Below are 26,454 nucleotides of genomic sequence, written 5' to 3'. Positions count from 1 at the left end.
ACATTTCCAAAGGGATGTCATTTCTTAATTGCTGCAAAATGTACTCCCAGTGAACAGCAGGTTCAGTGGTCCTACTCTGTACACGCTGCTCCAAGAGGTTACAGAATCTGGCCCGGTATAACCAGCCTGTATTTGATCATACATTCATTTCTTATCCCAGTACATTAACATAAAGGTAACAAGAAAGTTCATTATAAAGGACAAACCTGAAAGTCAATGTCAGCCAGGAAATTGCCTGAGCAATCCCGTAATTGAATAAAAATACGTGTCAGCAAAACAAGTGTCACCACAGGCTTGCCGGCGTACTTGGAGTTCACCGGCTTGACAAACTCCTCTCAGCATGGTGCTGTGTGCAAGACTCTACAAGAGGACCTTTTGTACTGGATGATGTTTATCAGCAAAATACGAGTACTAATATGCACATTTGACCTACAAACAGGCCTGCCTACAGCTTCAGCAACAAATTAAGAAATAAAGAAAACTTACAGAAAATTAACATTTTGTAATTTCTTAGCCACTCCTCTAGTTACAAAGTGGACCACAAGGAGGACACTCAGTTGCAAATATTCTGTGGTACAATGTAAACACACAATTAAACATCAAAAGTAATCTAAACTGCTATCAGATTTTTCCACTGATGTGTTTGACGGGTTTGTACACTGATTTATGGGACCAGCTTCTCTGGGAGTGGCAAACCAAATAATTTATTATAATTCCCTCATTTTTAAGTCCAACAGCCCCAGCTGAGCTGTGAGACAGAGTAATTTAAGAAATGATTCATATTTTTACACCAATTCATGGTGAATGGCATTTTGCAACCTGTTCTATTCCATTAAGCCTCAAGCAAACTGGGAGCAGCCAATAGGGCACAGTTAATAGATGTGTGTGGATAATGTTCGTAGACAGGTCTTTCTGTAGAGGTAGGACAAGCTTGGGACTGTGCTGGGACCTGCAGCAGAAAGTGTGACTTTAGAGGGAAACTGTGTCACAGTAAGGAGACACTGCCAGGTCCCAAAACAAGGATCCTTGCAAAAAGGAACTGCTGGCAGCATTAGCCAGCAACAGAGAGAGGGATGCATGTTGTGTGCATGTTATACACATAAGCTAATATATATACTTTAACTTTTAATCTCGTGAAGTATTAGCCTGTAGCATCCCCCAAAAGAACTGGGGATAGCTGGGATCCTTTACTAAGCTAGTGAGCAGGTGAGATTATTTTGCAAGCAGCTACTCATGGACACCTAAATGGCCATTTGCCAGCAGAAAGGACCCAAGTAAAGAAGTGCTCCAGTGATGACACATCAGGCCCATTTTCAAGGGAAAGAACCCATCTACCGTGAGGACCTGTCTGCTTTCAGAAAATTTTTAAGTAGCAAGATCTGGGCAGATCCCAGGGCCCACCTAGTGGTGTGGCAAACAACTCATCAAGTAAAATTGTTTCCTTGCTTCTTCCTTTAAAATAAAACCCCTTTCCCTCCCCATTTCTGTCCTTTTCTGTGATTTGAAAACTGGCACGTCCATGAGTGATTGGAGGTGCCATTAAATAATGAAGCAGTTCTGTTCATTAAAGACTGGTGATTTATTACCTTTGGACTAAGGGAAAGAAAAACAGCCTGAAAACAGAATTCTTACATCATTTCACATTATTTCCAGTCCAGCACTTTAGACAACTGTTAGTACAGCAGATTTTCAGTTCCGTGGTCCACCAGTCCCCAGAAATGCAATGCTGAATGTCTAATTCCAGACAGTTCTATAAATCTAGGGTGCAATTTAAAGTCATAGCTAACTGCTACCTTAAATGCGGTGTCCTACCTTCATACAGCCAGTCGCTGAGCCCATTGAAAATAACACCTTCCTTTCCTGTGGAGACCACTCGGATGGCTTGTTTCCCCACATGGGCACAGTAATAGATGTTATTCTCAAAGATAAATATCTGATTTGAAGGGAAAAAGAAAAAGAGAACAGCATTAAGCAGTGGCTCCATTATAAAATGTTGCATTTTGCTTTTACAGTAATTGGCAGTACAAAATCACATATCACATTTTTATAACATCTTTTGTCAAAAAAGGATTTCCACAGCTTGCTTCCAATGTCATCAGCTAATAGAAAGATGCTAATTTACAACAAACTGAAGCCTTGGTCCTTTGATACAAGCTTTATTTTTCTTGCTCCTGTCTTCATTTCAGAAATTGAACAGTGCAGTTAGAGGGCATGAAATGAAGAATGACATTGCTCAGGATTTTGAAAAAGTGGCCCAGGACACAGTAGCAGTTTGCAGAGCTGCTGTTGATGCTATGTGGTGACTGAACTGGCTACTGGAAACGGCTTCTTGCTCGTTTCCAGCTGCTGCTGCTTCCTTAAAACACAGCTGGCAACCCATTAAATAAATGTGAATCCAGTTTTTAATGCAGATTCAACAAAACAACTTGTACTACTGAAAAGGGGGCAGTCTCTGTGACTGCAGCGTGCTCGTCAAGAACGCACAGCAGGTCGGTGTTTTGGCCGGGGAGGAGGTGCACATGTGCCAAGGACCAGAGGGGTGTGCTAGACCTCTAGTCCTGCCCTGGTCCCCAGGTCACCTTCCTACAGAAACGAGGGTGGTGGGACAAAGGCACCCATGGGGTCTCACCTCCCTACCAGCATGGATGCAGCTGCCATAACCTCCAGCCTGTCTTTGGAAACCTCTCCCCTCCTGTTGCAAAAATCTAGTGGATTCAGGTTGCTGAAAGTTTACATGATGAAAATGTCATGGGAACTCGCAGCTCCTTGGGAGGACAAGGGCAGGTCCACACCAAGGATCACCATCGGGTACCTAAGCCTGCCTCTGCAAACACCTGCTCACACAGCTGGTGCTGTCGGTGGGAAAGAAATTCAATCCCGGAGAAGAATTTATAAATCGAAAATTCTTTCAATCATACGTATTTCAATTCACCATTCTCAGGAAAGGAGCCTAACATAAGGCTCCTGGTCTATTTAAAGCTAATTCCATGTGAGACATTAGTGTTACTGCTACGAGAATGCTTTTGGGAATCAGGCTGTTTATTTAGGTGTTTAAGTGCTGATCAGTAAGCAAAGCTTTAGCCAGCCATTTAAAAAAAAATTGTTCCATGGCATCAATCTTTATCATGTGGTGAAATGCTTTGTTCTGTGCTTTGCTGTCACTGATGTCACAGATCCTGTCCCCTCCTCATCCCACAGTGAACCGCATCCTGTTCTAAGTAAAATCATTGAACTGTTGAGGTTGGAAAAGACCTTTCAGATCATCAAGTCCAACTGTTAACCCGGCACTGCCAAGTTCAACAATAAACCCTGTCCTTAAGTGCCACATCCATACTTCTTTTAAATACCTCCAGGGATGGTGACTCAACCATGTCTCTGGGCAGCCTGTTCCAGTGCTTGGCAACCCTTTTGGTGAAGAATTTTTTCCTAATATCCAATCTAAGCCTCCCCTGGCACATCTTGAGGCCATTTCCTCTTGTCCTGTCACTTGTTACTTGGGAGAAGAGACCGACCCCACCTGCCTACAGCCTCCTTTCAGGTAGTTGTAGAGAGCAATAAGGTCTCCTCAGCCGCCTCCTCCAGGCTAACCCCCCCAGTTCCCCCAGCCGCCCCCCACCAGCCTTGTGCCCCAGCCCCTTCCCCAGCCCCTGCCCGGCTCTGGACACGCTCCAGCCCCTCAGTGTCCCTCCTGTAGCGAGGGGCCCAACCCTGAACACAGGGTTCGAGGGGCGGCCTGACCAGGCCGAGCACGGGGGGATGCTCTGTGTGACCCCCGGGCAGGGCCCGGCACGGGGCCGGGGTGACCCTCACACAGCTCGCTCGGCCCCTCGGCCCGGCCTGCCCAGACCCTGCAGAGCCCCCTGCCCCCCGGCAGGGCAGTGCTCCCACCCAGCGCGGTGCCATCTGCAAACTGACCGAGGCTGCCCTCGATCCCCCTGTCCAGGTCATCGATAAAGAGATTAAACGGGACTGGCCCCAGCACGGAGTGCTGGGGAACACCACTCGTGACTGGTGCCAGCTGGGTGGCACTCCAGTCACCACCGCTCTTTGGGGCCGGCCGTGCAGCCGGTTTGTTACCCAGCGTACAGCACACCCATCCAAGCCATGAGCACCAGTTTCTCCGGGAGAATGCTGTGGGAGACGGTGTCAAGGGCTTCACTAAAGTCTAGGTAGACACCATCCACAGCCTTTCCCTCAGCCATTAGGTGGATCTCCTTGTCATAGAAGGGGATCAGGTTAGTCAGGGAGGATCAGCCTTTCATTAACCCCCGCTGGCTGGGCCTGATCCCCTGGTTGTCCTGCACATGCCTGTGAGGGCACTCAGGATGACCTGCTCCATAACCTTCCTCGGCACCGAGGTCTGGCTGACAGGCCTGTAGTTCCCTGGATCCTTCTTCCTGCCCTGGGCATCATGTTTGCCGACCTCCAGTCAGCTGGGACATCCCTGGTTTGCCAGAACTGCTGATAAATGATGGAAAGCAGCTTGGTGAGCACTTCCACCAGCTCCTTCAGTACCCTCGTGTGGATCTCACCCTGCCCCATAGACCTGTATGTGTCTAAGTGGCGTAGCAGGTCGCTGACCTTTCCCCTTGGATTACAGGGGCTTCATTCTGCCCCCCATCCCCATCTTTAAAATAATTTTAAACTCTGTTCAGACTGCAAAGATGTACTGAACAGCATATCAAGAAGCCACTTAGACTGAAAGACAAACTGTTAATATAATTTAGTAGACGTCTACAGATGGGTTTTTATACACTTGAAGATACTGGAATGTTAGGTATCTTTACTATGACACTAGAATGCAATTTCTCACATTATACTCATGAAAAGACAGAACTGGGAAAAATATTTGCTTTCAGCTTCTATTTCACATCCTATTACGGTATGTGTTTCACCTAAAGATGAGCTGGAAAGATTCCAGAAGAAAGTATAGATCCTAATTTAATTTTGGCAGCAGTTATAGCGAGTTTGCCTAAAGGTAAAAAGTATGACTGAAACCATAGCGTGCTTTTATTCCTTTTAAATTAAGAAAAGATGCATCCAATTAATGTTTTTTGAAAGTAAAAAACATGTTGCAGAAGATACTACATTTTCTTTCCTATCTTGAGTTTTAGTAATCAAAGAAGCCAGAGGAGGAATGCCAAGTAAAGAATTTTATGTGTCAGCTAGTCTGCATATGGGAGGGCTGTTCAAGCTTAAATGTACATAAAAATCAGGAAGACTCTGGGGCCAAATGAATCCAAATCTCTGTGTCTAAGAGATAAAGTTACTGGGGTTGCTTGTGTGGGGGCTCTTCTGTGACAGGCACACCACCGAGGGGAGTTATTCAAGTGATGCAACCCTCCCCTTGCCCAGATTCTCCCAGCAAATGAAGGTTTTGCAATACTTTGTACTGTATTAAATTTTAAATGAGTTTACAGAAAAAAAAAATAAAGCAGGTGGCCTGACAACCTGTTCCTGCCTTTTGCTTTGTAAAGCACTGCAATGTTTTCTGTCTTCAGTGTTTTGTCTTTCAAAGCTCCATTGCACTTATCAGGCTGCATGAGGTATCCAGTAGCTGCAATGGAAAAATAATATAGTGCTTTGGCTTCAAACTGTCTCCCATGTAATTCAGAGCCAAACTGCAGCACCTCATAGAGAATTTAAAATTATCCTGCTAACTACAGTGCCTTGTACCCTAAAAACGTCAGCCATAATCAAGATAAAAGATAACTGAAGCGGCACAAGGAAGATTTCTGTGTAATGTATCTTATAAATTAAGAAAAAGCCTTTGAACTTCCGTTATTCATCAAAAAGAAATGTCTTTGGATTACTTCACATTCTGGGTTAGAAAGATATTAGATGATATTATGAAATACCTATATAATATTTTTTACGGTTTTGGTTTTATGACATCAAAGCAGTCCTTTCTATCAATTGATCACAAACCTTTCAGATAATCATAGGATAAGTATTTTTAGTAAAGAAAAATAATTAAAAAATATATGGAGATCACTTTCACATTATTTTATACTTGCTTTACCTAGCAGTTCTAGACTAATGTAAATTGGCAACAGAAGGGGTCAAGCTCAGTTTTGCGGCTCTCTAGGCTGGAGACAAAGACCAGACCCAAAATTTCTGATATCTTCTCATTTAGTGCACATATTTAAGCAAGACTTTACCCCTGACATTCTTCCAATACATATGCTTTTTATCATGGACAGCACATAAAGTCCAACACTGAGCACAACCAATGGCACGGAAAATAAACCTGTGTTATGTCAGGAAAATAGCCCCACGTTGAATAGCATTTTTGTTTTCATCATGACACTTTCAACACAGACAAAAGAGAAGATATTCTGAAAGAAGTAAGAGGAATGAAAACATCCATACACAGATTGAAGAAATTGAAATTGTTAACTCTATAGAATAAACAAGGAAGACAGCAGCTGTACAAGATAATGGAGAGGATACAGATAAAAGGAAAAGGATGCTTTCACCCTTTTATTTCTCCAAAACAACAGGAAAACAAATGAAACCTAGAAGAAAGCTGTTTAAAAGGGTATAAAAATATTTCTCGTAATGAAATCAGAACTAACGCACGGAACTCCTTGCCACTGGAAGACAAGAACTTCATTCTCTTCCTGCTGGATGTTATAATAGGTGCTCGAAAGATGAAATACTTAACAAAGAGGACTGGAATGCCCAGGGGCACTAAGATAAAGTTTGGGTGCTTTTTTTTTTTTAAATGCATTCACTTAATCCCAGGGTAATAAAAATCAATGCAGATTTTGCTGTTGGCTTTATGTGGCTCAGGATGTCACCTGAAACTTTTCAGCATAAGATACAATCCATTTAGCCTCAGGTATCAACACACCACTAAATCATGTGGGCTGGGAAGACAGCTCTGCCTGTTTGCAACTTGTATTAGAACCCGTTACTTCAAACCATCTGACATCCTTGTGCGACACAACTAATAGTGGAGAAAAAACACTAGGCTGATTGGACCACAATCATGAGACAGGAGAACTTTAAATCAGAGATTAAGTATTTATCCAATAAGATAAATATATACAGTAAGATAAATGTTTAAACTAACAACAAAATAAACTTAATTCACTTAAGACATACAGAGCCTCAACAACACTGATTGATTTAATGAGGATTTGTTTAAAATGTTTTTGCAACTGTTTAAGGGCTTCTGAAGTAATGTCCTCTGCCACACCCACCCAGAGTGGTATTAAGTAATTATGCTGCAGTAGTTAAAATACTGATACTTTTACATGGATTCATTTATGGACCTTTTCAGGAATCTAATGAAAATAATCTCTTTAAGACCACTGCAAAAGTCACAGTGACCAACTATTTTGAGAAGATGAACATTACACTTGCTTTTATGGTTGTTCAACACACCTTCCTTTGAGAGGTGAGTGAAGTTCCTATTCCTTCACAGACCAAGAGAAAATAAATTAATATGCACTAATCTGCATTTTTACTGCTTCTATTTATTTTCTAACTGTAGGGTGGCATTCTAAGTTTATATTCTCTTTACCCCATAGTTTCTAACACATGTAACTTGTCAACTGAATAAGTGACATCACTCAAATTTGGTATCTCCAAGCATAAAGTTAATGCCTGGATGCTTATTACTTTACATTATTAGGACATTGTAGAAGTGTGAATGTTTTCTACACATTAGAAGGCAGCCTTCCACACTGCAAGGCCAGTCCACAGGATTTAACTACAAGAGAGTAGTTACCACGGAAAGGTTGGCCATTTAACATGGAGGGTTTGGTCAACGAGAACTGGCCTTCCTGTATAGACAGGCACAAAGTCTTGCTTTGACACTGTTTTAAATTCCAAATCAGTCCAACCTTCCTTGGAGGCTGAAAAAAACAGTCACAAAATGGAAGACTCAGTGAGTGGGGAAACATAACTACAAATCAACATGCTACTCCCTCCTCATCCAACATAAGGTACTTAATTATTTTCTAGTTTTAATGTTAAAGCTTTTAATTTTTTTCTCCCCGTGTAGAAGTCTGCTTATTTGCTGGAAAACCAGTTTACCTGAGGGTGTATTCTACAGGAGAAATAAAATAACAGATGCATTTTATAATTCTGTGCATCTTTCAGAAATGCTGATACTTATTTTGCAGAATCAGTAAAAATATCTGTGAAAGGTACTTATCCATGAACTTCACTGTTGTAGATGCTGAATAAATGCACTGAAAAGACAGTCCCTGCCCCCAACAGCATATTTTACGCAATCATTTTAATAGACAGAAAAGTACTATTGTCCCCATTCAACATGTGAAAAAATGAGAGACAGGGATGCTGAAGACAAGACTCAGTTGCCCAAATGTAGGCACCTAGAGCCATGTTAAGGCCCTTGATGAGTTTAAAACATCTGGCAGATATGATACAGAACATAAGCGAAACCTCTGCTCTCACAGAGTAGCATCTAGAGGCCACATACTTTTAACACTATTCAGCTGAGGTGGTCTGGGAACCTATGTTTAAGCAGGCAAATCCTATTTTAAATGTCACACAGGAAGACTTGCAAAACCATCAGTCAGACCTGAGTAGCTTGAGCTTTGTTCCAACAACTTAACCATAAAATCATCCTTACTGTAATTATTTCAGGTAGACTATTATAAGCTTGTAAACACTGGGAGAAAAGGGATCCAAAACGTGCACCGTCCTGCATGTTAGACCTGAACTGCACATCTAACAGATCTATTTATTAGCAGAGTCATCGTCAGCTTCAACACGATACTTACCTGAACTCACACTTACTCCTGCAAAGGCAGACCTATGGCCACTGTAAAATCCCTTTTGCTAAATAACAGAAAAAACTAGTTCTTGTATGTATCTTGCTCTCTACATCTGCCATTGTACATTGCCAACATACATTGGTAGGATTCAATACCACCTCACCTTGTGCAGAACTTTCTGTGGCCTTTTGTAGATGGCATGATGATCTAGTCTGCCTTAGACAGATGCCAAACAGAGTCAGCAGAGAGAGGCATGTACCAATAAAGACAGAAAGGAATATAAAGTCTGCCTAACACCAGCGATTATTCTACAGCAGCTTTTATGGTATGCTGGGTGCTCCCAAGTCCAAATAAAGTCCATCAAATGCAGTTTGTATAGATGTCTAGCACTTCCACTGAGTTCAAACAGCCAGTATCAGTTGCCTTCATCCATTCAAACTTTGATCCATTAGCTCTTTGAGGGTAATGGTAACACAAGCATGCATTCCAATTAGACCAACAATAGATTAATATGGGAAAAAAAAATTAAAATGCACCATGAAAACAATCTTGGAGAACAGAACATCCTCCCTCCCAGTCCTACTAATAAGCCAGACTCTGGCCTCCTCATGCACATCCTTCAAAGTCTCCAAAGGCCCTCTCCTCCAGCTGCAGGGCAACACAGCCTCAAAAGAAGGACTGTAGCATATGTTCAGTGACTACTGCCTCAATGCTGTTGCTCATAGTCCTAACCACATCCAAGTCCTTGGTCTCTTCTACCTAAACCCCAATCACAACACATTCTTAAGCAACTGCCATTCATTTCACCACACAAGCCCTACAAGAATATGTGGGGGCAAATTAAATTAATCATTTGAAGTAAATCCAGACTTCTGTAAGGTCAGGCAGTTCTTGCATGGTGCAGGACCACATCAGTCTTGTATATAAGTGGGAGTTCAACTGCCTGAAATCAATCTATGCGCAATTTAAGGTTTCTACCTACTTTCTGTTAATTATCTCTTCAGTCAAGAGTGCTTTGTATTGTGTTTACCTGGCCAGGTTTTGGTAGCAGCAGGGGAAGGCTGCAGGGGTGGTTTCTGTGTGAAGACACCAGGAGCTGTCCCCATGTCCGACAAAACGGCTCTGAGACAGACTCACCGCTACTCGGAGCTGAGCCCATCAGCAACATTGGTACTGCCTCTGTGACAATATATTTATAAAAAGGTAAAAATGCTGTGCAACGGATGTGAGAGAGGAGTGAGAAAATGTGAGAGAAACAGCCCTGCAGACACTAAGGTCAGAGAAGAAGGAGGGGGAGGAGGTGCTCCAGGCACTGGAGCAGAGATCAGCATGGTGATGCTGGTTGTTCCCTGCAGCCTGTGGAGGTCCATGGTGGAGCAGGTATTCTCCCAGCAGCCCATGGAAGCCCCCATGCTGGAGCAGATGGATGCATGTTGAAGGATGCTGCAGCCCCTGGAGAGCCCGAGCTGGAGAACATTCCTGGCAGGACCTGCAGCCTGTGAAGAGGAGCCCACATTGGAGCAGGGTTGCTGGCAGGACCTGTGGCCCATGGAGGACCCATGCTGGAGCAGACTGTTCCTGCAGGGCTGCACCCCATGGAAGGGACCCGCGCTGGAGCAGTGTGTGAAGAACTGTAGCCCATGAGAAGGCCCCATGCTAAAGAAGTTCATGAGGACCATCTCCCGTGGGAGGGACCCTACGCTGCAGCAGGTGGATGGAAGATGAAGAGCAGCAGAGAAAGTGATATGAACCAACTGCAGCCTGTTCCCCATCCCCCCTGTGCTGCTCAGGGGAGGAGGTAGAAGAGGGGAGAGTGGAGTCAAGCCTGGGAAGAAGGGAGGGGTGGGGGGAAGGGAAGGTGGTTTTAGTTTTGTTTCATTTCTCACTGTCCTAGAGTGTTACAATTAAATGGCAATAAATCAATTTCCCCAAGCCAAGTCTGTTTTGCCCATGATGGTAACTTCTAAGCGATGTCCCTGTCCTTATCCTACCCCATGAGCTTTTCATAGTATTTTCTCCTCTAGTCTCACTGAGGAAGGGAAACAACAGAGCAGCTTGGTGGGCATCTAGTAGCCAGCCAAGGTCAACTCACTACAACAGCCCTACACTTCAATGAAGGACATTTTTTTAACTTTTCAGTGTAAGATAGTTCCTTAAAGTTTTTTAATTTCTATTCATTTATTTTTTGGGTGTGAATGATAGGAATGCTTTGTGCTGAACTGTGTATTAAATATCTACATATTTATATGGCGTTACACATCACACTGGTCTGAAAGCCTCAGGAAAATACACAGATTTAGTTTCCCAATATTTCCAGGAGGTAGAAAAGTATTACCTCTTTATTTATATGCTAAGTAACTAGAGAGTCACAGCATGTAACTGGGGTTTGGAAATGTCAGATCACAAACAAAACCAGTTTTAAACATGATCAAGCTCTTCCTGGAAATGCACACACAAAAGGACCTCTCCTCTCCCCTCCATTTCTAGTGCTCTCTAATTCCATCCAAATATTTTGGAGATAACCCTTCTCAAGCCAGTTTTGTTTTTCCACTGCCACATGAAACCTGGAAGCTGAGGACTGTGAAAATGAAAAACTGCAAAGAGAGAAAGATTTGCCGCTGTTTTGTCCAAGTTAAAACTTGTCCTTACTACAAGGAATTAGCATGCCCATCCTTGCCCACACAACATCTTGAAGCAGATATGATAACTGTGTTTTCACTTTGGGATATCAAGGAAATCTTCTGACTATGGTACTGGAAAGGTCTTGGCATTCTGCAGTTCTCATTCTTACCACAGCAGAAAAAGTGTGTGATCAATTAAAAATCAGTCCTAAAGCCTGTTGCTGATTGACTACACGTTATTTAATGAATAATCCATCAATTTCTTCTTTTGAACCTCATAAAATGCAAACTTTGATGTTCAAATAGCTTTCAGTAATGCACTGTCATGAGCGTTGTTCTTAATGCATATGACATGATTACGCCAATGCTTATCAGTTCTTCAAAAAAGGTAATAAAGCTATAAACTGCGCCTCACCAGTGAACTTACATAATGAGAGCTAGGATTTTAATTAGGCTTTTCTTGTTGTCATTTAAATATAGCTCAATAGCAGGTGGGAAAAAAAAGTGTAACACAAAATACTTGAAAATATTTTCATTCTCTCCATCAAATGGTTCATGTTCGCACCTTAGGAAAGAGACAGACAGCAATTATGATGGAGGAGTGAGATAAAGAATTTTTAAATCAACTTCTTTTCTTTACAAAACCAAAATGTCATTATTAAAATCAGTCATAAACCAATGAAACTCTTCCACACAATCAACACACTGCAGAGAATCACATCTTGATAAATTATTGGCATAGACAGTTTCTGGGTTGTGTACCAGGGTTTATCTTTGCTTTAATTCAGAGTAAGAAGTTAACTCCTTACCAAGCCAAGGATTTAGAAGACACAGAAGTTTCTGAACGTAAAAAACAAATAGAAATGGCTTACTTGAATTCAACTTGACCCTACCCAGAGATGGACAATGGTGATGTTTAGACCAAAGTGAGGACTACATCAGTTTTAAAATAATTCTGCGGGAAAGCTTTCAGAACAGAGAAGCTGAAAACACCCCAGGGGACCACTAAAACCAGAGAATACAGTAGTACAAATTGATGCACGTAAGAATCATGCTGATCCATAAACACATCAAACCCAGTACTCATGAATTCTCAGTGGAGATCGAAGGCTTGTACACATCTGATATCAGTAGTGTAAGAGATTAACTGCATGGAAATCAATGCAATGAAATGTAATTGATTCTGCAAAGGAAAACCGTCAGTTACTGTAAAAGACAAAGGAAAAATCTGCTGCCTTCAGTGGCTTTGATTACATATCTAGGAAAGGGAAGAGTCGCAACTTGTAAGTTGTGCAGATCTCCTGGGTTTACCCACATGTCTTAGAGATTGCTAATACCCCTTGTAAAATAAACATTAAGAATTTAATTTTCCTTTCATTGCACGTGATCAACAAAGATACTAGGAAGTCTGAGAGAATGGAAAAGCATTCCTTCATGTCTTCAAATAAGGAAGTACTTTCTGTTTCTACGAACAGTGTCTGGGCCCCATTTAAGAGCTCTCAAGAGAGGATGTGGCTCTCCAGGTCTGGGGGTGACTTCTCTCTGGGGTTGGGGGAGATCATCACCTTGCCTGCAGGTGGGTATTGGTGGAGTAAGTAAAGGAGCAGTGGGAAAAGGCCAGAAGACTCTGCGACGCCAGAGGTATCAAAAAGGATGTTGAAGGATCTCCTCTGAGATCCTGCAGAAAAGGAAGGGCAGGTAGAGCCTGAGCTGGCTGGGCTGGGAAATGGAGACTCCTGCACAGGAGAAGGGCTGGAAGCTGGTGACTTCAGGCACCAAGAGGAAGGGTCTTGCTCTGCCGACAGTTCTGCAGCTACACACCGGGTTCAGTGCCCTGGCTCTGGGGCTGGGACCTCTGTCCTGTCTGGGGAGGAGAACTTTAAACACAGAACAATGGGGGAGGGAGGTGGCGGACCACAGGCAGGCAAGGCAGTGGTAGACCAGGCTGGCAAGAAAAGGGAGATGTGGACAAGGGAGAGTCCGGTGAACAGGGCTGAAGCCAAGCACACAACTCCCTGAGCAGATTTTTCATACTTTTCCTGGGAAACCATCACAGCTGGGTGCCTCTCTGTGCCTATACACTAATGCATGCAGCATGGGGAATAAACAGGAGGAATTAAGGTTTCTGTACATTTGTAGAGCTAAAATCTCAATAGGATCATGGAGCTGTGGTGGGACAGCTCACACGACTGTAGTGCTGTGATGGATGGATACAGGCTCTTTAGGAAGGACAGGCCAGGATGCTGAGGAGAGCGAGTTTCCCTTGACGTGAGAGAGCAGCAGAGATGCACAGAGCTGTACCTGGAGATGCATGAAGAGCCAGACAATAGCTTATAGGTCGAGATTTGCCAACAGACCAGTGTGGGTGATGTTGTCGTGCACATCTGCTACCAACTGACCAGTCAGGGAGAAGTAAATGAGGCCTCCTACATATAACTGGAAGAACCCCCACATTCAAAGCCCTGATCCCCATGGGGACCCTTAACTGTTATCTGCTAGAGGGACTACAACCTGGGCACAACAACGCAGGAGGTGTGTGGAAGGCATTGATGACAACGTCCTGACAAAGGTGATCAAGGTGCTGGTGAAGGGAGATGCTCTGCTGGACCTCACGCTTTCAAACAAGGACAAACAGCAGGGGAAGGTGAAAGCTGGGGGCAGCCTCAGTTGCACACACCATGAGGTGGTTGTATTCTGTGAGCAGGCTCGTCCATAACATGTACAGATTCTAATCACACCTATAATCTGCCAGAGTCCAGTTCAGGATCATGACAGGAAATATCATTGCAAAAGCCTTTAAGCCCTGGCCTTCAGAAGAGCAGAGTCTGGCCAGTTCAGGGACTTGCTTGGAGGAATCCCATGGAATACAGCCCTGGAGAGAAAAGAGGTCCGGCAAGGCTGTTGGATTTTCAAGTATCACCTCCAAGCCTGAGAATGGTCCACTCTGATGTGTATGCTAGCAAGCAAAGGAGGCAGGAGGCCTGTGTGGATAAGTACATTGCTCCTGACACAACTCAAATGTAACCAAGGAGTATACAAGAGGTAGCGGTAGGGACAGGTGACCTGGGAGGAATACAGAGGCGTTGTCTGGTTGTGCATGGATGGAGTTAGGAAAACCAAAGCTTGTCTGGAGCTGAATTCAGTGAGGGACGTGAAGGGCAGTAAGAATGGCTGCTACAGGTACGTTCAGCAGCAAAGGAAAGTCTAGGGAAAATCCAGATCTGCTACAAGTAATATTATTTATTAAGCATCTTCTATAAAGCCTATATATTGCAATCCCTTGTTAGGAATAGTTAAGGTTTTTCCAAGATTATCATTCATACTAAACCACATTTGTGGTGTGTCTACAATATTCAGTAAAGTCTGGAGACCTATTCTCCAAGAAATGTTAAGGCTCCCTTTGGAAAGCCGAAAAGTTTGTAAGACCCTGTGCTTTCTAAGGTCTTCAGAGACAATCCAAAATTGGCAAAACCGAAACTCGAGATAAAGTCCCACGTAATTGACTAGAGGAGTAATGACTGAATTCTATGATCTGGAGACACATCCCCAAAGTTTTTTTCCTTTCAAATTGGGCACAGAAGAGATGTTTTTGTCTTGCTTCTCCCAGCTTAAGTTCTTAAGTGCATTAATATTCTCCCCAGGTTTCTACAAACTTCTCTACATTTTTGACACTGCTTCATTACAAACGCTGTGCTTTTCCATTTGTATTCTGTGAACAGGCTAGTCCACAACACAGATTCTAATCACACCTAGAATGTGGCAGAGTCCAGCCAAATAAGCAGTTATCATGATTCTGGAAATTTAAAAATGTACTTTTCAAGAAAAATATGCCGTCCTATTTTCTATTCTTCAGGGAAGAAAAGCGTTTATTTCACCTCAACAAAGAGAACCATGTCTGCTTCTTGCCCTGGATTCTAATTGGGGTTATTTTAAAGAATATATCAGTAAATGTACCATTTAGTATGGAACTCTGATTCTGCTTTTAAGTTCTGCTTGATGGATTATCTTGTATTCTGTAACCTAATATTGCTGATGGTTATGTAGGGCATCACTATAAATTAGATTATTTAATGTGAGATGATACAGTACTTAATTTTAAATATTTTATTGTGTTAGAGAATGAATATCAGGCTAACGAGAACACAGAGATCACTTGTCAGCATAATGAAACTGGTAACTGGGATTCAGGGTTCCTCCAGGTACACATCTGACCTTGGACAGCGAGCTAGTAGGTGTAATATTCCTCTTTAATACAATGTTTAGGAATAGATGCTGATAATTTCTATTACATCAGCTGAAGAGCAGAGCTAAGAGAGCTGTTCCTGAAGCCTTCTCGTGGCTCTGATGAATGGCAGTTTCTGAGGAAGGAGAGACCACTGCCACAATCGAAGGTGAGCCACTCCATATCCCTTAGGTGGCACTGCTTGGTCTTGCTTCTAGCATCCTACCATCTCTCACTCTCACTTATTCTCACCAATGACTGTTGCTATCTAAAGTGAAAGGGAACTATTTTCACAGGAGAAAACAGCAGCTTTCCAAGAACAACACTTTTCATAAGCACTGATTTCAGTCGACATCATCTACCAACCACAGTTTTGTAAGATGCCAGAAACCCTTATGCACAGACCTAAAGGAGGTACTTCTAGGCATTTCAACTCGGAAATGAAAAATGCCCTTAACAAAGGATACATGTTCAATATCCATAAAGCACAACTGAAATTAAAGGAATATCAACATTTTAGATCTCTGTAAAGGAGGGAATTACTTTCAGTGGAAATGACCCTATGCTAAAGTGCTGCACTGTTAGGAATCTTGCACTTTACGCAATTGCAGTTGCATGTAACAAAATGTGGTAACGTATAAAGAAAGATAATTCAGTTATTTGCCCTATAGTGGAACAAGCTGGTGAATTGCTGTAAGCTAGCAAGTCCATCAATACGTGCATTTCCTGTAGGTACACACTCAGTTTCTTTAATGCAGAGTGTGAATGTCCACAACATTTAATATATTAATTCTGTAAGTCTGCTGTAAGGTAGGAATATATTGTCATCTTCATGCTGTAGCTTAACCAGAAAATGAAGCGACATATATGAAGTCACAGAGGAAGCCTGTGGCAGTGTCTCACCTCCAGGGGTGGTGCACTAAATGCTACATCATCCTGCGTCTCACATTTGGATATGAGAGTAGAAATGTTTTTCTAATTTATTGGTAAGACCTCTACAGCAAATAATCAATTTCATTTTTTCCTCTGCAATATTTCACACCCACAAAGAGAGAAACATCTTATTTACAATAAAATAACCTATCTCTTCTTTCAGTAACATTTATTGCAGTATCTTCAATTATCTTGGACATCTTGCTCTTTTGCCACTGATGAATATGTAGTACCAAGAATACTGAGATGGGAAGAGACACGACTGTTCTCAGCAATGCTCATAACATCGACCGTGCCAAAGCTTCCCTTTGGTGAACAAGGACCAAACACATCAAGCTTACTGATGCCAAAGGAAATGTCAAGAATGTGCAAAAATAAAAATAGGACACTATTGCCACTGCAACCAAAGAGCAAAGAATCAAAAGAAAAAAACAAAACCAGCACTTTTCCAGTGAATTTCTTTGAAGAAAATGTGGGGAAAGGGGAAGGGGAATTGCCTGACCAGAGTAACTGTCCAAGTGTTCAGTGTACATGTAATGTATCTTACTGGAGTTTCAATTAAAAAAAATAATATATTCTGCAACTGGAAACAGAGATGAGGGGGAGACAGTACATTATTATTGTGAAACTCTTGTTTTCCCAGAATGCAGGGATCGTGTAAAAAGCTGTCTGAATATCCCTCACCATGCTTAAATAGGGCTTATATAGACTTTGGAGCAGGGGGAGGCTTTTCTTCCTTGCAGCTCACAAGATAACCAAGCCAGAATAATTACGTACAGCAGACCACAGCTAAATATTGATTTCAAAGTCGTTGCAAAAAGAAAAAGAGAGAACAGCAGCTTGAAAATAATGATGTAAAAATCTATGAAATAATGGTGGAGACAGATAGACCTACAGCAATTATACACCCAGCAGTTCAAAAGCCCTGCTGAATTAGGAACAACAGCAGATGATTCAGTACCTCCTGCGAAAATAGTCCTCCTCACTTCATATCTGTGGAGCCCTTCTGCCTGGAACTAAGCTGGCATGACAGGCACAAATTCAAGCACGGAAAAAACTGCTAATTAGAGGAGTCACTCCAGTTTAGTTCCAGGTGTCATCACTTAACCAGCTTTTTTAAATCTAGATATTCTAGTTGGCAAGACACTGTGCTGCAGTGTTAAAAAAACTTGATAACAACAAATGAGATGTATAGGTTCTGGCCCTGTGCAGCAGGATCTATCATGCAAATGTTTTATATATGAAGGAAATTCAGTATTTCTCTTAACTGTATTGCACTTTTCAAAAGAAATATGTGTGACAATAAGCTGTTTACAAGCATTAGCATTCACTGTTTGAGGGTACCTCCAAAACCCTAACATTGTAGGGGCTGAAAGACTTGCTCCTCCTTTTTTTCCTGGCATTTGCCTTTCACTGAAATAAAGATTTCTTAATGCAACTTCTGCACCTGCTGTGAAATATAACTTCTGTTACTTTACAACCAATTATACACTTGATCGCTGCATAATCTACAAGAATGAGAGTTAGCTGCTGCTCCAGAAGAGTTGACACTGGGAAAGGTTTATTGACTATGAATGCAGGAGAATCCCGTTTTGGCCGTTCTGTGGGGCTGCAGCCAGTGGCAGGGCACACAGAACTCCCAACAACTGTAATCCTTTTCCTGTATGCTTTTGGTACTTAAAAAAACCAGTGGAACATTAAAAGACTGGCTGGCCAGGAGAACCTCAAAAAAATGTTTCTCTTTGCTGAAGAATAAATACTAGGATCTATGAGAGAAATATTTTTTTTTAAATATAACTGCTGCCTCTATAGTTGCGCAGAACTGCTTCTCCCAGCATCTGATATGTCACTGCTACCATTAGTATCTGTCAGGGCCGTTACAGATTCTGTTTTTAAAAAAGGGAAGTAGCAGCACAGCAGAAGTTCTTGTGGTTTTGAAATCGGAGTTTAACAACTCCTGCAAACTGTACTTTACTGCTGTCAACACATAAATGTCAACAATATTTATTCCCTGCCCATCAGAGCAGTCCTGCTGCTTGCTCCTTCCTGTTGACAACAGGGCGCATGTATATACCTAGCTTGTTCTTAAAGCAAATATTTTGAACCTGAATGGGCTCATTTTGGGATAATTTAGACAAAAGCCTCCTGAAACCTTTAGGGTGCTTTGATTCCTTGAGCTCTTCAGCTACAGATATGTACTAGACAGTCTCTTGCTCCCAAAGCACTCCCTGACTTCAGCCATGCTGCCAAGCAAACCAGAAAAGGGAATCTCTTTACACTGTAATTTTTTTGTTTTGTTTTGTTTTTAATAATTAGGGTTGTACAAGCCTGTCAGCCACACGTTTTATGAAAACTGAGTTCAAGGTCATAGTAACTATTAACCTTTGCATAGATAGCACTAAGGCAAATGTACCACAGAAACTTCACATAAGCCCTCTGCACGTGGGCAGAACCTCACTCTAAAAGATGTAATGGTGACGAAACTGGTAAAATATTCCAATAAGATCAATTAACAGAAGCTTTTTCGTGGCAGAACTGAAACTCCAAAAGTGGGTAGCTGTTGCGTCATAAATGGTAAGATCAGAAAAAGAGAGGAAATCTAAGGAATGAAGATCTTTACAAAGATAAGCACACACCGAACAGGGCAAAGGTAAAGCCTAACACTTTTTTGCAGACCTATTGTGTCTTCAACATCCTCATATTGCTCAAAAGTATCACACAAACTGAGGATAATAGAGCCTATTCACTGAAAACCACCAAGCACCATGCTGAAGGCTGGTGGGCTGGTGCCATTGAATACTAAGGAGGACTTTGGGCTGTTGGGTGCACTGTGGAAAGGACGGATTTTTTTCATAGACATCTGCATAGTCATTTACACCCGTCATACTGCTATTCCAATCCAACAGCGTTTTCCACTCATTACACAACGGCATAAATGGTGGCTTGTGTTGGGGGACACAAGAGAGGGATGAGCTCTAATAACAGTCGCACGTAGGGAATGTGTTCCCTCTTGCACTGAAGTTCGGGGCTCTCTTTCTATTGAAAGGGCCCCATTCTTCTAACAGCTTTGGAAGACTTTATTTGGTAAGGCTGGCTGACATCTGAGAAAGGCTGAAGCATTCTTCCGAGGTGCCAGAAGCAATGGGTTTTTTGCATTCTGATCTTCTTACATAGATTTTCTCAGATCCAATATCTGCCATCATTTATACAGCTCTGCTGGCATGTGTGGCATTCTGCAGGCTAGTAAGAAGTCAAGAACCATGCTCTGAGGAGTTCATCATCTAAAACTTGGCATGTAATTTAATGAGTAAGGACAAAAGAAAACAAGATAAATAGAAAATTGCTCCTGGGAAAGTTCCACTGTTTATTTTTAATCACAAAGAATGCAGATCATTCAGGCTGCTTCTGTTTCAGATTTGTTTCTTTTCTGAATGATTCAACATGCAAGGGAGAAAGAGGTCAGACACAGCAACCAAAAGTTCCCCTAGGAAGGATGAAATAGAAGCTACAAAGGGAATAAAAAATTTCAGACCCAAACCCTCCCACTCTCCTGCCCGGCCTCTCCCTTGTGTTGTCAAAGAAGAATAAACTGGGAGATTTCAAGGAGAAAGCTTTTCATTTCCTGAAATTTGGGGTATCTTCAAGGTGATGCAAACCCCACGCACCCTTTGCTCCCACCTTTTGTGGGAGACACAGCACGGGTTGCTGGCTGTGCACAGAGGGTTGCTGCCGTGAGCAGCACTGGAGCTGGCACAGGCTGGGGTACCTTAGCACAGGTGGGGGACCCCCCTCAAATACTCGGCCCTGTAACCACCTAGAACCAGGGGAGCTGACACGTAGTTCCAAGCGCGTTACTCCTTTCCATCCCACTTGACTCTTTTTCCCTCCTTCTCCTGCAACACAACCCAGCCTACATTTAGCAAACACCTTCACACTATCACGTTTAAATAGACTTTATTTTTTCTCTGTCTTTGCACTTGATGTTGTCCTCACAGAAGGAGACATAAATTTCACTGGCAATTATGTTCTGAGTAACTCAATTAGTCCTGAAATACAGAACACTGATCATTGTGTATTTTCTCTACCTCATTTATAATGCTTGTAGATTTTTTTTTTTAAAAAAAGCTTCTTTTTTCTCTGGCAATTCTCTGTTGATCACTACCTATAAATAGATGATATCGATACATGTAAAAGCCTGCTTATTTCAAAAAGTACAGCTATAATTTTATTTTAAGGTAAGTAAGTGGCAAGGAAAAGAGAAAAAAGGGACTTATGTTAGAGGTATGCAAGGTAATGCTTAAACTACCAGTAAGGTTTTCCTCACCTACTCTGATTCCAAACGCAAGAACAGAGAATACAGCTGAATTACAGGCCAACAGATTGACATAATTGTAAGGAAAAAAGAAACATACAGAACAAATCCACTGTTGCAAGGTATTTCTAAGATTCATATGGAATTCAACAGTAACAGCAATATCTGAAAGTACTTTAAAAATTACCTGCCATGCATCCCAAGAAGGGACAAGTAATGAGCTTGATGTCTTGGGAAATTCTTAGGGAATTAAGTTTTCACTATATATTTTTTAATAAAAATTGGTGGAAAGTGGTATTAAATACTTCAGCATTAAAGGATAAAGCTGGGAGTAAAGAAGACTTTTCTTCTCCTGGACTGTATATACTGTCCTGTTGTGTATATAAATTGTCCATTTAGGTATTAATATTTTTCCTTTCTGTATAGTTATGTTCCTTTGGTAGAGAAGACAATGGAGGGAGTAAATTGATCATCTTGACTTTGGCTTGAAAAAAATTAGATTTTCTTTTCAAGGTGGAATTTAAGTACACCCAGTCAGCTTGGTAAAACTAACAGGAATGTGAATCAATAACATGCTGTGACTCAAGGCGCTGAAGGCATGCAAGTTCTATATTAAAGCAAAACTGTATTAAAGAAAGGAAGATTCACTTGTGAAATGGAGAAAATCACTAATGCAACTTAATATTGGCTTTCAACTAGCAGATGTATCTTTTATTATACATTATGAAGCTCAGTTTGTTATACCTAAAATAGAAAGAGCTAGTGAACAGTGAATAAAAAATTGCTGGTCTGTTTTTGTTTTCTTTGCCATGTCCTAAAGGTAGTCTCTAGTTTTGAACATAACGTGTTATCAACTGATTGTACATTATTATCAGTTGGGCGGAAGCCTGGTGATGAGATCACATGTGTCTGCACCAATGAATAGAAAAGAAAGCGTTTGGTCCTCATCAGACCCCAATCTCTGAGAATCGGCACACATTGCTCAGCAGGGATCTGTTGGGCAGGAAACCAAGGAATTTGAAATGGCACATGTTAGAGGATGAAGGTGAGGCATGTACAGTGTGCAGTGAAAAAAATAAGCTCCTCAGAAGTTATTTTGCATAGAGCTAAGGGGCTGCTGCATCTCCATTCCTATCAGATTTGAGGTCGATAACTCTCACAAACATGATTTTCCTGATGGAGCAGAGGAGAGACTTTCCTGTGCCTATATCTGTTCTGTTTCCTCCAACCTGATTTGCAGACTGGCAATTATACTGTCTCCTATTGCTATTTTTTTAAATTACAAAATTTGGATACAATCTAGTTAAGGACACAGACAAAAAATCCCCGAGAGAGGACTAGGGACAGGACACACATGCCAGATTTTCTTGGATAATTAGCTTTCAAAGCTCATTTCTTGGTATGAAAATTCAATATCAAAAAAGAAGTTGCCACTTTTTCTTTTCTGGTTACAGTACAAAGAGAGCGTTTGGAATACGTAAAACCTTAATACTGGATTTGCACAAGGAAATGAAGCCAGGGGATCTGGCCAGGAAATAACGTGCTCTAAAAATGGGCAAATCCAAGATGGCAATGGTTGAGGGACAAAACACTTGAGATTTCAGGACTGTTGCAGTATGAAAGGCTCCAGGAAACACAATGAAACTGTTTTTGTTAAAAGCCAGCTCTGGAAACTTCCCAGAATACGCTCCTACTTTTGCAAACAACTACAGGTCAAATTCAGAGCAACTCTGTTCTAGAAAGATGTGTTCTCCAAACAGGGCTGCTAATATTAACATATCCCTAGTGCCAAGTTTGCAAGTCTGAAGATGCCCTTGTGAAGCAATGACATGCTAACTAAATCATACTATCATGTCTATCATCTGTCCTGTGTCCAGCATTGGGAGAAGCAGGTGCATCCTCTCAAAGAGCTTCCAGAGTGTTCCTCCTCTGTGTTTTTAGACACGATTACTTTGCAGTAAATATATACATGGGAATTTTATAAATAAATTACATGATAAAACAATCCCCATAAAGATGCTAGCAGCTACCCCACAGGTTTCAAGAAACTAGTCAACAAAGAATTATTCTTTCTTTACTTCCAAACAATAGCAGCATGGTCTCTAAATTAATTTGCACACTTGTTCTTTCTCTTACCAGCTGTTGCCCTTTTGGACCCCAACCAGCATACTGAAGCTTTGCATTGCTGACCTCAGGGGGATACAAATTCTGGGGATCCCTGCAAAAAGAGAAAAATAAGATTTCAGCTTCAGAAATGTCCTTATTTAAGCTGCTGCACACCTGCTTTGGAAATCCACCATGACCTCATAAGGCGTCTTTCAGCTGGAATCATCTATCATTTAGTGTCAGATTTCAGTAGATTTTTTTTACCGTAAGGTAAGCACTATAACACTAGCAAGCATTGGTAGGATCAAGTATTTAACTGAAAATTTCTGTTTCTTATTAATATGAAGTTAAACACATTAGTTCCACTGCTGACTTGCCTAAGCCTTAAGAATTAGTCAAGGGATGACAAACAAAGTAATTGTATTTATCAACAGTGACGATGTCCACAAAGGATAAACAATTATATATTTGAATCATACTGCCACAAGAAAAATATAATTTCATCTTCTTTACCCTGTGGCTTTTCTGCCTAATAATTTTCCTTTGAACATGACGTCAGAAAAGTTTAGCAACTGTATAACTGATGTGCAGCCTGGCTTGGAAGGGAAAAGCTGCTATTAATACCAAATATCTCTTTTTTTTTTTTTTTTTTTTTAAGAAAAGAAAATCAAAATGCTTTTCTTGCTCTTTCATCCATTACCTTCATTTTGTAGCAGAACATCAGTGAGATGTAGCAAATGCAATATAGAAAAAGGAGGCTTTTTGGTAAATGTCAGAGCAGCATAATGTCATTTTATCACAGCACAGGCAGCATTGCCTTGACTGTATTTATTCTCAGCACAAGTAATTACATTACATATGCTGAAGTCACATTGCTACAACTCTGTGTATAGTAATATTCTGCAAACAAGAACACTAATAAAGCCTGTATACAGTATGCATATCTCATTAGCATATCTCAAACTGCTTTAAAAAGTAAGGGTATTATCATCATTGGTCTAGAGATAGGAATAACAAGGCAATTTGGGGCCAACATCACTTGAAGACAGAGCCAAAGCCTGCCCAGCCTTCAAGCAAAAGGCCTTCTCTTCTCTTCTTCTACAGAGTTCATTCCTTCACTAAAGGAAATGTTTTCCAGACCATATTTTCAAAATGAACAGAATTGAATGGGATAATCAGACACTAACTGAATTCTCTTTATTGCTTGTTTTGTGACCTGGGGCTGTTCCACAGTTACACTCCGGCTCTGCCCTTTCAGGCAAGAATTCCCTTGGCTGCACGTTCTTGCTGCGCTGGAGCTCTTGTAGCAAGTTCAAAGATAGCAGCAAGAGGAATGTTTAGAAATCAATTTTGTGCAGTCTTTCCAATGTGAAACCCCCTAGCTTTTCCTGTCCAAAGGCCAGCTAGAATCAGGACAGATCCCAGATGAGGACACTGATGCCTACAGTCTTCCCCTTCCATAACTCTTGCCGTTGGAACAGCAACTTCTGCTCTCCAGCTAGAAGGTGTTTCTATCAGTGGTTACAAACCATAATCTGTAATGTCTGCAAGGCCCCTGGGAAGAGGTTTGTGGAGCCGATTAAAATTAAAGTGCTCAAAATGAGAGGTTTGATGCAGATGCGATCCAGTAGGAACATGGAGGGCAAGAGCGGTTTGTTGAGCCGCTGACCCTTCAAGTCTGAGCATACTGCAGGGTGCCCAGATAGCTTTTGGCTCTATAGGCAACTGCTGCTGGTGGAGTAAAATTAAATCTTTTCTCCTCATGGTTTTTAACCAGAAGATTTCTTTGTGAGTAGCCTAAAGTCATTTTTGTAAGGCATGGATAAGAGAACACATAACTCTTATACTGAACTTACTGAACTCCTACTAATAGCAGGCACAGAATTCCTATTCCAGTAAGAATAGACATACAACTTCTTCTGGATCTTTCCAAGATTGTATAAATCAGCTACTTAAGTTTCAAGTCAGCTGTTCCCGTTAAGACTCAATCTCTTTGGTTGGCTGTCTTTATTATCTTAACAGAGAGTAACCTCTGAGTGCAGAAGGAAGAGAGAAAAATAGTGAATTAAATCAAAACCTCTTATGGGAAGGGAAGAGGGAAAAAAAAAAAAAAAAAGTACTTCACTGTCAAATGAACTATCTAGTTCTTGGGTTATTTTACCCATGGTGTGGTGAGAAAAGGAGCAAGACATTACAAGCAGAGGGGGAAATAGAATCCTTAAATAAACAGATTATACAAATTAGAAGAATTTAAACCTGTAATGCTTCAGATAACACAGGCGGAGCTAAGGGACAGACATACCAATTACAGCCAATAATTCAGAGCAGAGCCCAGACAAGTCCTGTCAGTTCTGCTCACTGTATCATCTTTTAGAAGAGGAAAACTCTAACACGATGAGAAATGCTGCATAAACCAGCTTTGGTAGCTAATAAGGCAGAAGGAATAGCACTGCATTCGATCTACCAGCAAAGAGCTCTGCTGCAGACAAAAAAGCAAAGTCATCTTCCTTTCTCTGGTAGGGCTGACGAAAAACAGAATTGCATCTCCTGAATTCCTTCTTAAGTTGTTCAGAATGGCTGGAAAACTTCTTTTGTAGCAAAATCTTGTTGTTTGCCTTGAAACCTTTTGATAAATAATGCGGGTAGAAAGGCTGACTGATGGAATTGCACATTGTCTGGAGGTGCCTGATTTACAAACCTAGTTATCATAAACTGCCCCGATATTCATCACATAACAGAATGCACGTCCAGGTTGTGATGCAGCCCAATGGAGGCAGGTGTAGCCAGGCAGCCATCCTTGTGCTGGGAGCTATTTTCTACCACAGGCTAAGAAAGCAGTCTAAGATCCTACTTTCTCCCCTCTAAACACTCCTGAGAGATGGACATTCTCCTCCTGGTAGATTTTGGCTTGTTCCTCATCTCTTCTGAAGAGAATCCTCTTCCTTAGAGTAGCAGCATTCACTCCCTCACCTGCAGGAAACTTCAGCCTGATGCACAAGGGGACTGAGAAGACATCCCTCCTTGCCAGGCTTGATCCAGCAGGCTTCAGAGAAACTGCAGGAATGATCTGGAGATGGGATCTGTTAGCAGTAGCCAGGGGAGACCAGGCTGTCAGCAAGCCTGACAGTGGCATGAAAAGAGAGTTCACCTACTTGTGAACCTTACCATGAAAGACCAGATTCCTACACACTTACTCGGGCTACATTGGGTGCATGGTCTGTGGCGGAGTATGTGTGGACTCCCTCCCTGGCAGATCCAAGCAACCCCTTTACAAACCCATTATATCACCTATAGAGAGAGGAGGAGGAGTTTTCTACACAGCTGCTCTAGGCAGGATGGCCATAACCCTCTACTGCTCTCCCCCTGAAGGCTCCCAGTGATCCACAAACTGAAAAACTATTTGGAGAGCAGCTATCACACACATTTCCAATTATCTCATACTATTCTGGACCTTTAACTCTCCTTGGTAAAAATCCCTTAAGGGACTCAGAGCAAATGCACACCTAT

The 26,454-nt window shown here is 41.8% G+C and overlaps 1 protein-coding gene across 2 annotated transcripts in view; it reads right to left on the bottom strand.

Annotated features, from left to right (window-relative positions):
* DPP6 (dipeptidyl peptidase like 6) overlaps positions 1 to 26,454 on the bottom strand; it is a 422,788-nt gene that overhangs the window by 87,051 nt on the left and 309,283 nt on the right. For both annotated transcript variants that reach the window (XM_037385816.1, XM_037385817.1), the window contains exons 7-8: positions 22,978 to 23,059; positions 1,813 to 1,933 (exon numbers count right to left, since the gene is read on the bottom strand). In XM_037385816.1, the coding sequence (XP_037241713.1) occupies positions 1,813 to 1,933; positions 22,978 to 23,059 (203 nt within the window). The remainder of the gene's footprint in view (positions 1 to 1,812; positions 1,934 to 22,977; positions 23,060 to 26,454) is intronic.

The sequence above is a fragment of the Falco rusticolus genome, chromosome 4, assembly GCF_015220075.1.
Source record: "Falco rusticolus isolate bFalRus1 chromosome 4, bFalRus1.pri, whole genome shotgun sequence".
NCBI classification, from domain to species: domain Eukaryota; kingdom Metazoa; phylum Chordata; class Aves; order Falconiformes; family Falconidae; genus Falco; species Falco rusticolus.
This window is presented reverse-complemented; position numbering and strand designations above follow the sequence as displayed.